The sequence below is a fragment of the Choloepus didactylus genome, chromosome 18 (genome assembly GCF_015220235.1).
Source record: "Choloepus didactylus isolate mChoDid1 chromosome 18, mChoDid1.pri, whole genome shotgun sequence".
NCBI classification, from domain to species: Eukaryota; Metazoa; Chordata; class Mammalia; order Pilosa; family Megalonychidae; genus Choloepus; species Choloepus didactylus.
This window is the reverse complement of record NC_051324.1, coordinates 63,356,116-63,369,457: the sequence shown is the minus strand read 5'-3', so window position 1 is coordinate 63,369,457 and position 13,342 is coordinate 63,356,116. Positions and strand designations below refer to the sequence as shown.

Sequence of the window (13,342 nt, the reverse complement as noted above, 5' to 3'; positions counted from 1 at the left end):
TATAGTCCATAGTTTAACTTAGGGTTCACTGTTTGGGTAGGGTAGTTTCATGGATGTTTTAAAAATTTTTATTCTGTTTCCATATATACGATCTAACATTTCCCCTTTTAACCACATTCAGATATACATTTCATTGCTGTTAATTATGTTCACAATGGTGTGCTATCATTGCCACCATCCGTTACCAAAACCTTTCCATCTTTCAAAATAGGAACCCTATGCATTTTAAACCTTGACTTCTCATTCCCCATCCCCACCCCATTCCCTTGTAATCTGTATTCTAGAGTCTAACTATTTCATATCAGTAACCTCATACAACATTTTTCCTTTTGTGTCTGGCTTATTTCACTCAATATGATGTCTTCCAGGTTCTTCCATGTTGTTGCATGTATCAGTACTTCACTCTTTTTATGGCTGAATAATATTCCATTGTGTGGATATGCCACACTTTGTTTATCCATTCATTGGTTGATAGGTTGCTTTGATCTTTTTGGCAATTGTGAATAATGCTGCTATGAATATCAGGGTGCAAATATCTGTTGAAGTCCCTGCTTTCAATCCTTCTAGGTCCACTTTTAAAGGGTTTCCCTGATTAGGTCAGGCCCACCAAGAACAATCTCCCTTTTAATTTATTCCTCTGATTAGGGACCTTCATTTCATCTGCAATAGCCCTGCATCTTTTCCATAATATAATCTAACCATAAGAGTGCTATCCCATCATATCCACGGGACTTGCCCACGCTGAGGGAGGAGGAGATTATATAGGGCATGCACAACAGGGTGGCAGAAATCTTAAGGGTCATTTTAGAATTCTGCCTACCATACCCTATAAAATGAAGACACTAATAGGACCTATCTCATATGGTTGTTTTGAAGATAAAACAAGATAGTGGCTATAACATAGTCAGTACCCAGCAAGCGACGGCTGCTATAATTTTTTTAGCATTTTTGAAGATGATAGGTGCTAGGTGCTAGAGATTCAAAAAATAACACAAACCTTGTTCTAAAAGAAATCATGGCGTTTTCCCAGCATTAAGGCTTTTTTCCTCAGTTCAAAATTTGGCAAAAAGCAGTTGGACTTTAATCCAACTAAACAACTTTTTGATATAAAGACTCAGGATTTTTTCTTGGCTTGTGAGAGCCACTGTCAAAAATAATAAGTGCTAACTCCAACCATATATGATAATCCACGGGATTATTATTCAGCCCTAAAAGCCTCTGGTTTTCTGCTAAATTATATTCAAAGGAGCAGTTATTTTGATCTATTGCTCTAGGATAGGCAAGCTCAAACTCTAGTCCACTAACTTAATCTCACCTGTACACATTTGAATCACCTGGAAAGGCTTGTCCAGGGCCCCACTCCCCACCCCGTACCCCCCAAGATTTGACGTACTTGGCCTGGGGTGCACCTATGCTTCAAGATTTTTAAAAGTCCCTTGGGAAATTCCAACACACCACCAGGGTTGGGAACTGCTTTTGTAACCAAAGTCTAGAAGCCTCCCAATAATCTGAAAGCTAAATTCTTTTAAGGAGAAACTGCTGATGACGTGATCAGCTAAAGAGATGGGAGCAGCGATAAAGCACTTTTCCATTTACTTTCAGCCAAGAGATTAAATCTCAACACATTTCACATCTTTTCAAACCACTACCCCAGGTCCGGACTGCTGCCTGCTGCTTTCCAGCAGGGACAGCCTGCTGCTGTGGTGGGGAGAAGCTGGAACAGTATTCAGAAAAGAGCCAATGTCCCACATATCCCAGAAAGCTGCTGGTGTTCAGGATGTTTTCTGCTTGTCCATCTAATGTTTACTCTGTCCCCTACATGTACTAAGTACCTGCTGCATGCCAAGCTTCCCGCTGGGTGCCAGGACTTCACGGATCAATAGGACCCACGCTCTGCCTTAAGGACACAGAATCAAATGCCAAGAAGCAAAGATGCCCTTTTATTCCAGAGCAGAAGGGCTCGATTTCATCACCAAGGGCATGGAATTAGATTTTAGACTATACGCAATCGTTTAAAAATATTTTGTTTTCTATGAATATAAGCTACTCTCTAGAGTTTAACCACTTCCAGAAAGCAGCCTCCTTCCAACTCCGTCTTCTTTCACTCCCTCTCTCCTCCAAACAAAATATGTTGCAAAAGGATAAGAACCTAAAAATTGCTAAAAGGCCATGGTTGTCTCACAAGGAAAAAAGCAATGTGGAGCCCAGCCCCCCTTCCCGGACCCCTTCTCACTGCCCCCATCCCCACCAGTTCTTCTCCTACACAAGGAGGCAAACTTCCCAATCCAGGGACGCCCCCTGGGCTGGGTGGGGGCCCCCCTTTTCTGCCTGCTGAACCATCCCTGCTTCAACTGAGCTGATCAAATGCAGCACAAAGTAGACTCTTTCTGACTAGGGAGGCATTGGCAAGCCCAGGGAAACTGGATTCATCTTTCAAATGGATGAAAGTGGCAACCATTTGAGATGGTGTAAAATTAAGACTGGATTTGTTTTGCCTGGGTCTAAAGGGGACCCAGAAAACTGCATGCTTCTACAAAGACTTGAGGTGTGATCTGGGGGGCAGCTCAGCTGGATAGAGACCAAAGAGCCTGCTCAGACAAAACAGCCTTCCAAACACCCGTCCTCATTCATTTGTTTCATAAACATTTATTACACGTCTACTACATGCAAGACACTGTGCAAGGCTGTGCCAGCATCCTCCTCCCTCACCCATTAAATTTTTTTAAATATCAGAGTCGCACCATGGCCTCAAAAAATAATTGTTTTGGCAGTCCCCAGAAAGAATCATTCTGAATTATTTTTTTATACCTACTCTGGCATCCTGGGGAAACTGCTATGTTCAGCTTACTTTATTCTCTATTTTTAAATTCTGTTAGAAGAGCATTGCTGCAGCCCTGGCTGCTGGGGCAATTCAGGAACCACATCAGTGAACCCCACCCAGGTCTCCCACCTGAGCTCTCCACAGCATCGGCTCCTTCAATCTGGAGGAAAGAAAATAAGCAGATCCTCAGGCCATGGCTGGCCCAATAAGGGAGGGTGTCAAAGAAAAGCTAGACACGGAGACTTGACAGTGCTCACCCCTCAGTGTGCATGTAAAGGAGAACAAACAACCCTTTCTAACTACACTAGGAAGTTACGCTACACATGGGGCAAGATTGCATCGCATCCCCAAAAGTTGGCCAGTGTGAGAATGTGTGATTAAGGGACAAGATGATTAGATCATTTTCTCTGGGAGTAGTTTTTTGTTTGGTTTTCCCCCTGAAACAGAAGGGAGCCTTATATCCCTGAGTTAGTTTAAATGTAGTCACATCTAAAGTCTAGAACATGGACAGAATGACTTTGAAGTCCCTTAGAGCCCTGGATTTTATATTTGAATTAGACAGGAAAGCCTGAGCTTGCTTCTTTTAAGGCTTGGTCATGGGCCATGTGTGAAACCAGAGCTTGTTTCCTTGAAACAGGTGATGTGTCAAAGCATCCGTTGAAACAGGGAGTTGCAGAATATGGCCGCTGGGCCAAATTCACCCTGCAACCAGTTTTTTTATGGCCCATGAGCTAATAATGGCATTGCCATTTTCTAATGATTGACAAGAAATGAAAAGAAGGATGATATTTTTTGACATATGCAAATTTCGCTGTCCACAAATAAAGTTTTATGGGAACACTGCCACACCCATCCATTCACATATTGTCTGCAGCTACACTTGCCCTCCACAGCTACCTTGAGTTGCAACAGACATCAGAAAATATTTACTATCTGTCCCTCTACAAAAAAAGTCTGCCGATTCCTGCACTAAGGTTAAAAGGAAAGTCCTGAGCAAAGGAGAGGCTCACATAACTGATTCTTTAATAACTGAATTAAATGACCATATTGGAGTCCTAAGGAGCTTCTCTACTCAGTTAAACCCCCAGAGTGAGAATTCAACACATGTGGCATTAGCAGAACAACTTACTAATCAATAATGCACCTGTCAAAGAGAATTGCCCACCGTTATCACATTCTCAGTACTTCCAGAAAAGCAAATTCAAACATCACACAGGTTCTATGCCTCTCCTCACAAGAGCTTTCATCCTTGGCTCTAGACTGAGGGTCTCCTTCCTTCTCAGTTGCACAAGCCCCTTCTTTGTTATGCTTTGGGGTCGGCCACAAAAAACCAATCTGGTCTAGTGGGGGAAGAAGCGAGCACCGCGCGTGGGATCCTACAGTGTAGTCTTTCTCTCCCCTGCTTCTTGGAACAGATTGGAAACTGCCGATCCCCCCAGGACCTGTTTATCCACCACTGGTCTCCTCAAGTGTGAGCACCAAAGCTGGGGGAGGAAGCTGGGAATTATCTCCTCGAGTAGCAAAGAGCTTCCGAATACACGACGTAAGTCTTTCAAGGATCCCTTTTTTCCATTATCCTTTGCATACTGAGCAGTGAGAATGTGCCCCATAGAGGGGGGAGCTGAGCAAATGAGGTGCTGCTGTGATGGAGACCAAAAGAGCAGGAGTAAGTGGTTTCTCTTCACCGCCACCCCCATCCCCACTTCCCTGCCACCGAGTGTGGGGAGAGAAATGAAGCCCCAACTACGTGTCATCATGCATCGTTAACCTAAACGATCCTTAAAAGGAATCCCTAAAATGAAAGAAGAAAGAAATCCTCAGAATCTGACAGTTTTCTGAACTTCCTAAAGGTCTTCTCCAGCCCCAAGGAATCTTTGTCCTCCTCCCTGTCCTGAATTTCTGCTGCACTTGCCTTATAGAAGATGCTGTGTCTTTAGTTCCTAATAATGCCTTACTGTAGTTAACAGGGTCGTTTTGCTTTGTATAAAAAAGGTGTTTTGGATAAGTTTGATGTAAAGCTAGCCCTTTCTCCCAATTGTCTTAAAATTCGGAGATGTCCTCATGTGACAAACTTCTGTTGTGTGTTTACACATGACATAGAATCCACGTAGATGGACAAAATCCAGGCCCTGCAGTCAAGGCCCTTCTGGTCTAGTGGGGCCTGATCAGTAAACAGACACCAGCAGTAAGTCATGTAGGGCGAGGGACACATCCCAGGGTAAGTGGTAACGACACCCAAAGGAGGAAGAGCTAACTCTGATTGGAGGACTACAAAGATCTCCAGCAGGGTGACACTTAGTTGGAAGCCAAAATCAGGGTCTGGAAAGAGCCATAGGAGAGAGGCAGGAGGAAGTAAAAGAGCCAAGGGGTGGAGAAGGTAAAGCAGTCAGGAAAAGGGGTGTCTGCAAAATTCAGCTCCACTGTTAAAAATGTGCTGCTGCCTCAGCTGCTGCAGACTCTGCTTAAAAAACGCAACCTGGCAAATCAGGGACACGAGCAGAGCTGAGAGCGGCCAGGAGCAGACACAGCTGGGGTCTGGGTCTGGCCCAATCCCAAGTATCCAGGGTGGGCTGGCCCAATCTAAGACCCATTGGCATTGAGCCACCTCTTTTTTTCAAGCTAGACTCTGGCACCACCTTCTTTGGAACAGAGTTGCCACCCCTGAGCTGCATATGTGAATTTAAGCCTGGTGTAAGGGAAATGGACAAAATCAAGTATGTGAGAACTCAGGAACGTGCCCCCACCTTGCCAGCTCTCAGCGCCTTTGTCTGAGGAGTGGGGTGCGTGATCTCTGAAATCCCTCATAGCCTCTGACTTTTGTCAGCATCTCTATCTCCTGCCTGCCTCCAGAGCCATCTCAGTTCCCAGATGACATCCTTAAGGTCCATACTGGAAAAAATTTTTAAAAACCACACATCTTTGTTTCCTGCCGTGTGGGAGGCTGGCTGGGTGAGAGGAAACCAATCAGGCAGGAAATGGCCTCACCCCCTAATTGGGATGAGGTTCCTGTGGTGTGTCCAGCTGCCTACTCTTAGCACACCCCCACGCTCCCAGATGTCATGTCCAGGAAGGAAGGCACAGTCGGTCAGCAGCAGCTGGGGTTCATCCACCATGTTGCCAACCACATCCCCACCTCTGTGACATGCAAAAGAACCAAGAGGTGCATGGTGACAGCACTTGCTGGGCCTCCTGCCCAAATAGGGGGAACCCAGTGTTCAAGAATCCAGGGTCGGCAACATTCTCCCACTGGTCACACAGGGGCAGAGCAGGAGAAGGCACCGATGTAATGGAGAAACCAATGGAAAGGCAGAATTTGGGATGGTGCTGTCCATCCAGAGGAACTAGATAAGAGGGAGATGGTCAGAAACTGGGAAAACAAGCTGTGATGGGCAGGGCCCGGGGTGAGCTTCTGGAGCTGTGGGCTCCCAGCAGGAGCTGTTTTCCATCCAAAGCCCAGAGGCCTGTGTTAGGCAGAGAGGATGCTGTTAAGGGTAGCTCTGGGGCTGGGGAAGTCCTTGAGTGGGCAGCCTATGTTGGGGCCACTCCTAATGGAACACAAACGGGGTTACTTTGCTCCCAAGCTCCTGAGTTTCCAATAGGTCCAGCCTCCTGCCTCTGGGAACATGGCCTTCAACTCATTGCTGGGTTTGTAAACCTTTGTCACACACATCACGCCACTTCGAGACTGGAAAAAGACCTTAATTAGTAATCCACTAGGGCAGTGGGTAATGAGTCTAATCTCACCATGACGGTCCCAGCCACGGCCAGAACTCAGCACCCTGATTCCCAATCAACTGGGACAAACGCCCAGCAAAAATGGAGGAACTGCCCTTTTATCTGCCTCCCAAGGAAAATTATGTGAGGGAAACAGAGTCCCACTAATACCTGAGAGGCTTGAAGCAGAGCTGCCTGGTTTCCTACACACGCCCTGCCTCCGTGTGAGCCCTGGGACCTGGTAACCACGTGCCGTCCGCGCCCCTCCATGCCGGCCCCCTTTCTGCCCCGCAGGGCCCTTTCCGGCACTTGACGGACAGGATGCTGGAGCAGAGGCTGGCCGGCCGGAAGGAGCGCCGCAGCCGCTTTGGAGACATCGACGTGCACAAGTGCTACCAGTTTGGGCGGACCTTCTCCCCTTTCCAGGCCCTGGCCACGATGGTGAGCAAGCTCGTCTTTTGTAAAGGGCCTGAGAGTCTTTGGGTGGCACTCGTGACAACCCCCAGTTCTTTCACCCCTTTGAGGGATGTAGTAGCCAGTTCTAGTCACAAAAACGCTGTGTACAAAACCACCCTAAAACTCAGTGGCTTACAATAGCTGGCATCTATTTTTCTCTCTCAGTGGTGTGCAGAGAAATATACTCTCTGTTCACAAGTTCACGTGGCAGGAAGGAGTAAAGAATTGGGGGCAATAACCCCATCGACCACAAGGGACCAGATCCATCCCACCTGTAGGGAGGTGGCCTGAGGGTTAGGGGAAGAGACGAAGGCAGGTGGTTGCAGCTGTGGTGTCCAGGGATAAGGTCATTTCAAGGCAAGGAAGAAGTTTGGGGAGGGGGAAGTTTTTTGTGAGAGAAAGGAAGATGGTTCCTCTTTCCGTCCCCCTACCTTACCTGCCGCCTTCTGGAACCAAGTCAATTCAAAGAAAAGGTAGGACCACCCCAAAATTCATTTCCTTGAAACTTATTGTTATGACTCTGTGAGACTTTCTCAATATACATTTTTGTGGTTCTAAAAATTCAAGAATGCATATGAATCACTTGGAAAGCCTTATTAAAATGCAGATTCCCAGGCTTGTGGCAATTCCAATTCTCAGGGTGTGGTTAGAGCCTTAGAATTTCCTTTTTCTAATGCAATATAACTCAGCCAGTGCCTCCAACCATGTTCACTTCACAGCATGTGCAAAAAAAAATCATTATTGTTGAAGGGCACATTGGGGTGAAACTAGGAGGTTGCTTAAATTTATTGCTGCACAGTTGTGGAGGCCAGAAGTAGCAAATCAAAGTGTCAACAGGGCCACACTCCCTCTGGAGCCTGCAGGGCAGCATCTGTTCCATGCCTCCTCCTGGCTCCTGGCAGTGGCTTGCTGGGGTGTTCTCCCCAATGTCTGAGCCCAAATTTTCTCTTCTTATAAGGACAGCAGCCATATTGGATTAAGGTCCAGTATGAGCTCATTTTAGCTCACCTAATTCTATCTGTGATGACCCTATTTCTAAATAAGGTCACATTCTGAGATTCTGGGGATGAGGACTACAACATGTCTTTTTGGGCAACACAGTTTAATCCATAACACCTTGACAGCTTGGCAAAATGCCCATGCCCAGGCTAACCCCAGACCAATAAATCAGAAGCTCTAGGCATCAGCATTTTTTAATCTCCACAGGTAGGGTGAAGAACTCATCCCAGTTTGCCCAGGATTTGTCTGATTCTAGCGCTGAAACTCCCACGCTCCAGGAAGCCCCCCAGCCCCAGTTGTAAAACTGAAAGCCTCATGTCCCAAAAAGCCACTCAGTCCTGAGCAAACCAGGATGGATGGTCACCTCATCTGCAGGTGACTCCAATGTGTATTCAAGGTTGAAAACCTCTGCTCCATTGGCTTGCTAGAACCAGCCCCCATTCCTCGTATCACAGGAATCTATACATTCACTGGCCAACATTCCCTAAGCGAGTGTGGAGGCACAGACCGGTATTAGATCCTGCAGAGAGCCCAGGAATGGAAAACCCAACCCCTATTCTCAACAGGCTCCTAATCTGCTAAGGAAACTGAGCCACGTGTGAAAATCATGCTACAAACACAAATCCTATGGAATACAAATGAGCAGAACTGCTCCATGAATTGACAGATCCAGAAGGAAATTAAGGTTATCCAAGTTTGAGCTGCTCTCTGCAAAAACAGCCACTAAGGTCTTGCTAAAGAACAGAGACCCCAAACAGGGATACCCCCTCTGCTCTCAGCACCACTCAGAAAAAGCAGCTGTCCCATGTATTGGGAGCAAAATCACCCATATGTTGAGCCAGTTATAGTGCCAAAGACTTTACAAGTACTTATTCTTCATGACCTCTGCCCTAGTCTCATCATTCCCATTTTATAGAGAAGGCAACAAAAGCTGAGACGTGTTAAGTTACTTGCCCAAGACTACTGAGTTAGTCAGTGCAGAGCCTGGGTTTAACCACTTGCTCACTGCCATTATTCTCTTCCTCCTAGGAGATGCGAAGACCAATGCTTCCCCGAGCTCTGCCCATGAGTCCCCAGATGCAAAGGAATGGTGCTTCACGAAACCCCGATGCAATTCTCCAGGATTTACCCTTGACTTCCACAGAGCTCGACTTGGGAAAGGATGACAACAACCATGAGAAAGAGAAACCAGTGAACCACATTAGAACACCTTTATTTCCCCCAATAGTTAGAGTAACCAAATCTAACAACATGAAATAATAAATGAATGAATAAGTTGTCAAACTGTATTCTGGACCCTTGAGCAAAGGCTGCTTTAAAATGATTAGAGCCCAGGAACTCAGCAATGCCAAGACATGGTCAAGCCTGTCTTAACATTTAGTAACTCGTTATGTCACCAATATGCCTCTGTGTGAACCCTTTTGGGGGAGGGTGAAACAACTAGGAACTACAATACCCAACCAGAATGGAATTCTCAGTAAGAGCACTTATCTCAGAAGTCTGAAGCTGAGAGAAAGGGGATGGTTACAGTTCAATAATACCACCAAGGATCCTGCTCTTTCTATCTCTCTGCCCTACTATTCTCAGTGTAGGCTGGAAGCATCAGACTTATCTCCTCATGATCACAAGATGGCTGCCACAGTCCCAAACACCTCATCCTCATCTGAGCACATGAAGCATAGGAAGGGTGATTTTTCTCTTCGAGCACACACACACACACACACACACACACACAGCCAAGTGCACATGGGTGGAAGGAAAAGCTCTCCCTGGAGCCTCTCAGCTGATTTTGCATCAATTCTCATTGGCCAGTATGGGATGATTTACCCCTTCCTTAACAGTGAAATTGGAAAAATGAGTATTGGATGTTTTCTAGGAGGCAAGTTCTGTCAACAGGAAAGGAAAACAGGAGAATGGCTGATGAGGAAGCAATTAATGCCTGCCACAGCGGGACACTCACTATTTTGCAAGCCAGACCATTACAGTGAGAAAGCTCTCTTGATGCCGAGCAATAATCTGCCTTCTTGTAATTTTTAAGCATAAAGGGTAAGGCTGCTGCTTTAACAGCCTCCTCCCTCTTAAGGGCTTTTAATAATGTCAGAAGTCATATATATTTATAATAAAAACTACTCAAAAGCATCAGTGAGGAAATAATAGTTACCCCAAATCCCACCACTTGGAGATAACTCGTGTTTGCATCTGGGAACTTTTAGATTGGCTTTTCAGTCTCTTGCCTTTATCAATAATGTGGAGGTTCTCTTTGGTCCTAAAGCTTTTTCCCACAGTTTCGATTGGGCTGTCTCCTGCACCAGTGCCCACCATCTCTCAGAGCCGAATGGTCTACCTCCGGGTCCTGGGCTGATCTCCCAGGTGGTCGCGGTTACTGAGGCCCCAGCTCCTCTTTCCTGGCCTATCCTTTCCTTGCTTCGGGCTTTTGAAGCTACTAACCAAGCCAACAAAAACAAAACCTATTCCTGGTTTTTGTTATCTTTAACCTTTTTCACAGATTCACCCCCAATCTGCCCTCCAGTTGATTTGTTCTATGTTCTTTTCTCACCTCTCCTGATAAAATAACCCATGCTTACAACAAATGCTAATGGATTCGTCTATCACTGCTTTTAGGTAGCACTAGCCTGCTACTGCAAAAACACGGAAGTGAGAAAGTCAATCCCACCTCCCGGGACCTGAGTTTGGTAGATATTTGGGGGAAAGCAGGTTCCATGCCAAGTCAGAGCTCTGTGAGAGAGACACTGGAGCTTTAGAAGTTGCACAATGTACTTAGAGGGAAGAGGTAAGGAGAAAGGGAGGGAGCAAGTTAAAGTTTGTCCTGTATGGTAGGAGCTTGAAGGTGGATTCAAGGTGTGGGACCTTGGGTAAGTTGCCATGTGAGCTGAGCTTCGGTGTTTCTCGTGGAAGTGGTGGAGATCATACTGTACCTCTCTCACTCCCAGGCAATGCATAGAAAGTGCCCAGCACTCTGTCCGGAACACCTCTGTCAGCTGGGAGGGCACGTGGCTGGCATCTGCTCTGGGGTTCTGGTTTTGAAATGGCTTTCTCCCAGGATGTTTCTCTCTAAGCCTCTGTGGGTGTTCTCTTAATTTCTCCCAGGAAAAGTCTGGGCTAGCAAAAGTGTGCTTCAGTGGCCGTCTCCAGAATGTCTCTCTCAGCTGCAGCATGTTCTTGGTTCTTTCTCCCAGGGCGTTTCCCTTTTTTTTTTTTTTTTTCCTTTTCTTAATTCAGTTTATTGAGATATATTCACATACCATGCAGTCATACAAAACAAATCGTACATCCGATTGTTCACAGTACCATTACATAGTTGTGCATTCGTCACCAAAATCAACCCCTGACACCTTCATTACCACACACACAAAAATAACAAGAATAATAATGAAAGTGAAAAAGAGCAATTAAAGTAACAAAGAACACTGGGTGCCTTTGTTTGTTTGTTCGTTTCCTTCCCCCATTTTTCTACTCATCCATCCATAAACTAGACAAAGGGGAGTGTGGTCCTTATGGCTTTCCCAATCCCATTGTCACCCCTCATAAGCTACATTTTTATACAGTCTTCTTCAAGATTCATGGGTTCTGGGTTATAGTTTGATAGTTTCAGGTATTTACTGCTAGCTACTCCAATTCACTAGAACCTAAAAAGGGTTGCCTATATTGTGCATAAGAGTGCCCACCCGGGTGACCTCTTGGCTCCTTTTGGAATCTCTCTGCCACTGTAGCTTATTTCATTTCCTTTCACATGCCCCTTTTGGTCAAAAAGATGTTCTCCATCCCACGATGCGGGGTCTACATTCCTCCTTGGGAGTCATATTCCACGTTGCAGGGCGTTTCTTTTTAAGCGCCTGGGGGGTCCTGTCTTAGCATATCCCAGGGCAAACTCTGGGCTTCCTCTCTTACTTAGCATCTCCAAACCTCCTTCTGTCGGCATCTCCAAGCATCTCTAAGTATCAGCATCAACAAGCCGGGCCTGTGTGGCTCTTTTTAAAGGACTCCAGTAAACCAATCAAGACCCATGCTGGATGGGTGGGGCCACACCTCCATGAAAATAATTCAGTCAGAGTTATCACCTATAGTTGGGCTAGTCACATCTCCATGGAAACACTCAATCAAAAGGTTCCAACCTAATCAACACTAATATGTCTGCCCCCACAAGACTGCATTAAAGAACATGGCTTTTTTGGGGGGGACATAATATATTCAAACTGGCAGAAAGGGTGATAGACGTGACTGAAGCTATGAAATCCAACATAGAAACCTCACATTCTATGAACACTCCCTCAGGCCATTACGGGAACACAGCCTTTCTCTCTGATATTTACTCTTCTCCCTGGAAGTGAAGAAATTGCCGTCCCATTGTGAAGAGCAGAACCCCTCTCCCTCCCCACAGCCCAAACCTGGGAAGGAGATCTCCTTTCCAGTTTGAGCAGCCAGGTGGATAGTGGTGTCATTTGTGGAAACAGTATTAAATAGATTTGCCAAAGCTGACCTGGAGGCCTAGATATACCATCTCTATGCAAGTTCCAAAATACAGACTTAACAACAAACCTGAAACTGGGCCCATATAAAAATTGCAAATAACCTGTACTTTCATCATTTCATGAATATCAGACATTTTCAAACAAGACATGCTCCTTATAACCCAGCCCAGGGGCTCAGACACCCATATCCTTGAGAAGCAAAACAAAACAAAACAAGTCCAAAAAAACTTGCTTACAGTTGTGTTTTGTTCCTGTTTCTTGCTGACTAGAACTAAATGCAGCCATATGCTCAGAAAATGTCCAGTGTTTACATGTTGTTCTTTTTTATTTATCTAGTTTTATCTCACTCTGTCATAGTGCCCAGCTAAGTAACCCTATAATCCACACTTCATGAATAACCATGTAATTGAGCAATTGCAGTCAATGCTGAGGGCTGCTCTGTGGACAGTTATTTTTTTGTTTTGTTTTTTAAATTCCATTTTTTTTTTCTGGACTGCCCGGAAAGGAAACACATGAATTGAATCTCAGGGCCCAGCATCCTTTGGAATCTGCAGCCTTCATCCAGAAGTCATTGAGTTTGAGTCACCAGGGCCGTGGTAAGCAAAGCGAATCCCTGCACCCAGGCTTGGGAGCATTTCCCAAAATGATCTTCTGGTTTGGAGTTTTTAATTTTTGGGGGCATTTGTTTTGTTTTTTTGTTGTTGTTGTTGTTTGTTTGTTTGTTTTTGAGGAATTTGGGAATAGCTAAATCTGCACAGAACTTACTAGAGTCCTTAGAATGGTCTTTTTTAGAACTCTGCACCACGCTGGCTGCTGTTTACAGAGTGCCCCCTCTGTTTCCACGCATTATCACAAAAACCCT

The 13,342-nt window shown here is 45.5% G+C and overlaps 1 protein-coding gene across 1 annotated transcript in view; it reads left to right on the top strand.

Moving 5' to 3' along the window:
- Positions 1–9,250, top strand: part of LOC119514810 — a 71,030-nt gene extending 61,780 nt beyond the window's left edge. Inside the window, exons 5-7 of the mRNA XM_037810530.1 lie at positions 4,209–4,386; positions 6,825–6,976; positions 9,020–9,250. Of these exons, the coding sequence (XP_037666458.1) occupies positions 4,209–4,386; positions 6,825–6,976; positions 9,020–9,250 (561 nt within the window). The remainder of the gene's footprint in view (positions 1–4,208; positions 4,387–6,824; positions 6,977–9,019) is intronic.
- The last annotated feature ends 4,092 nt before the right edge of the window (positions 9,251–13,342 follow it).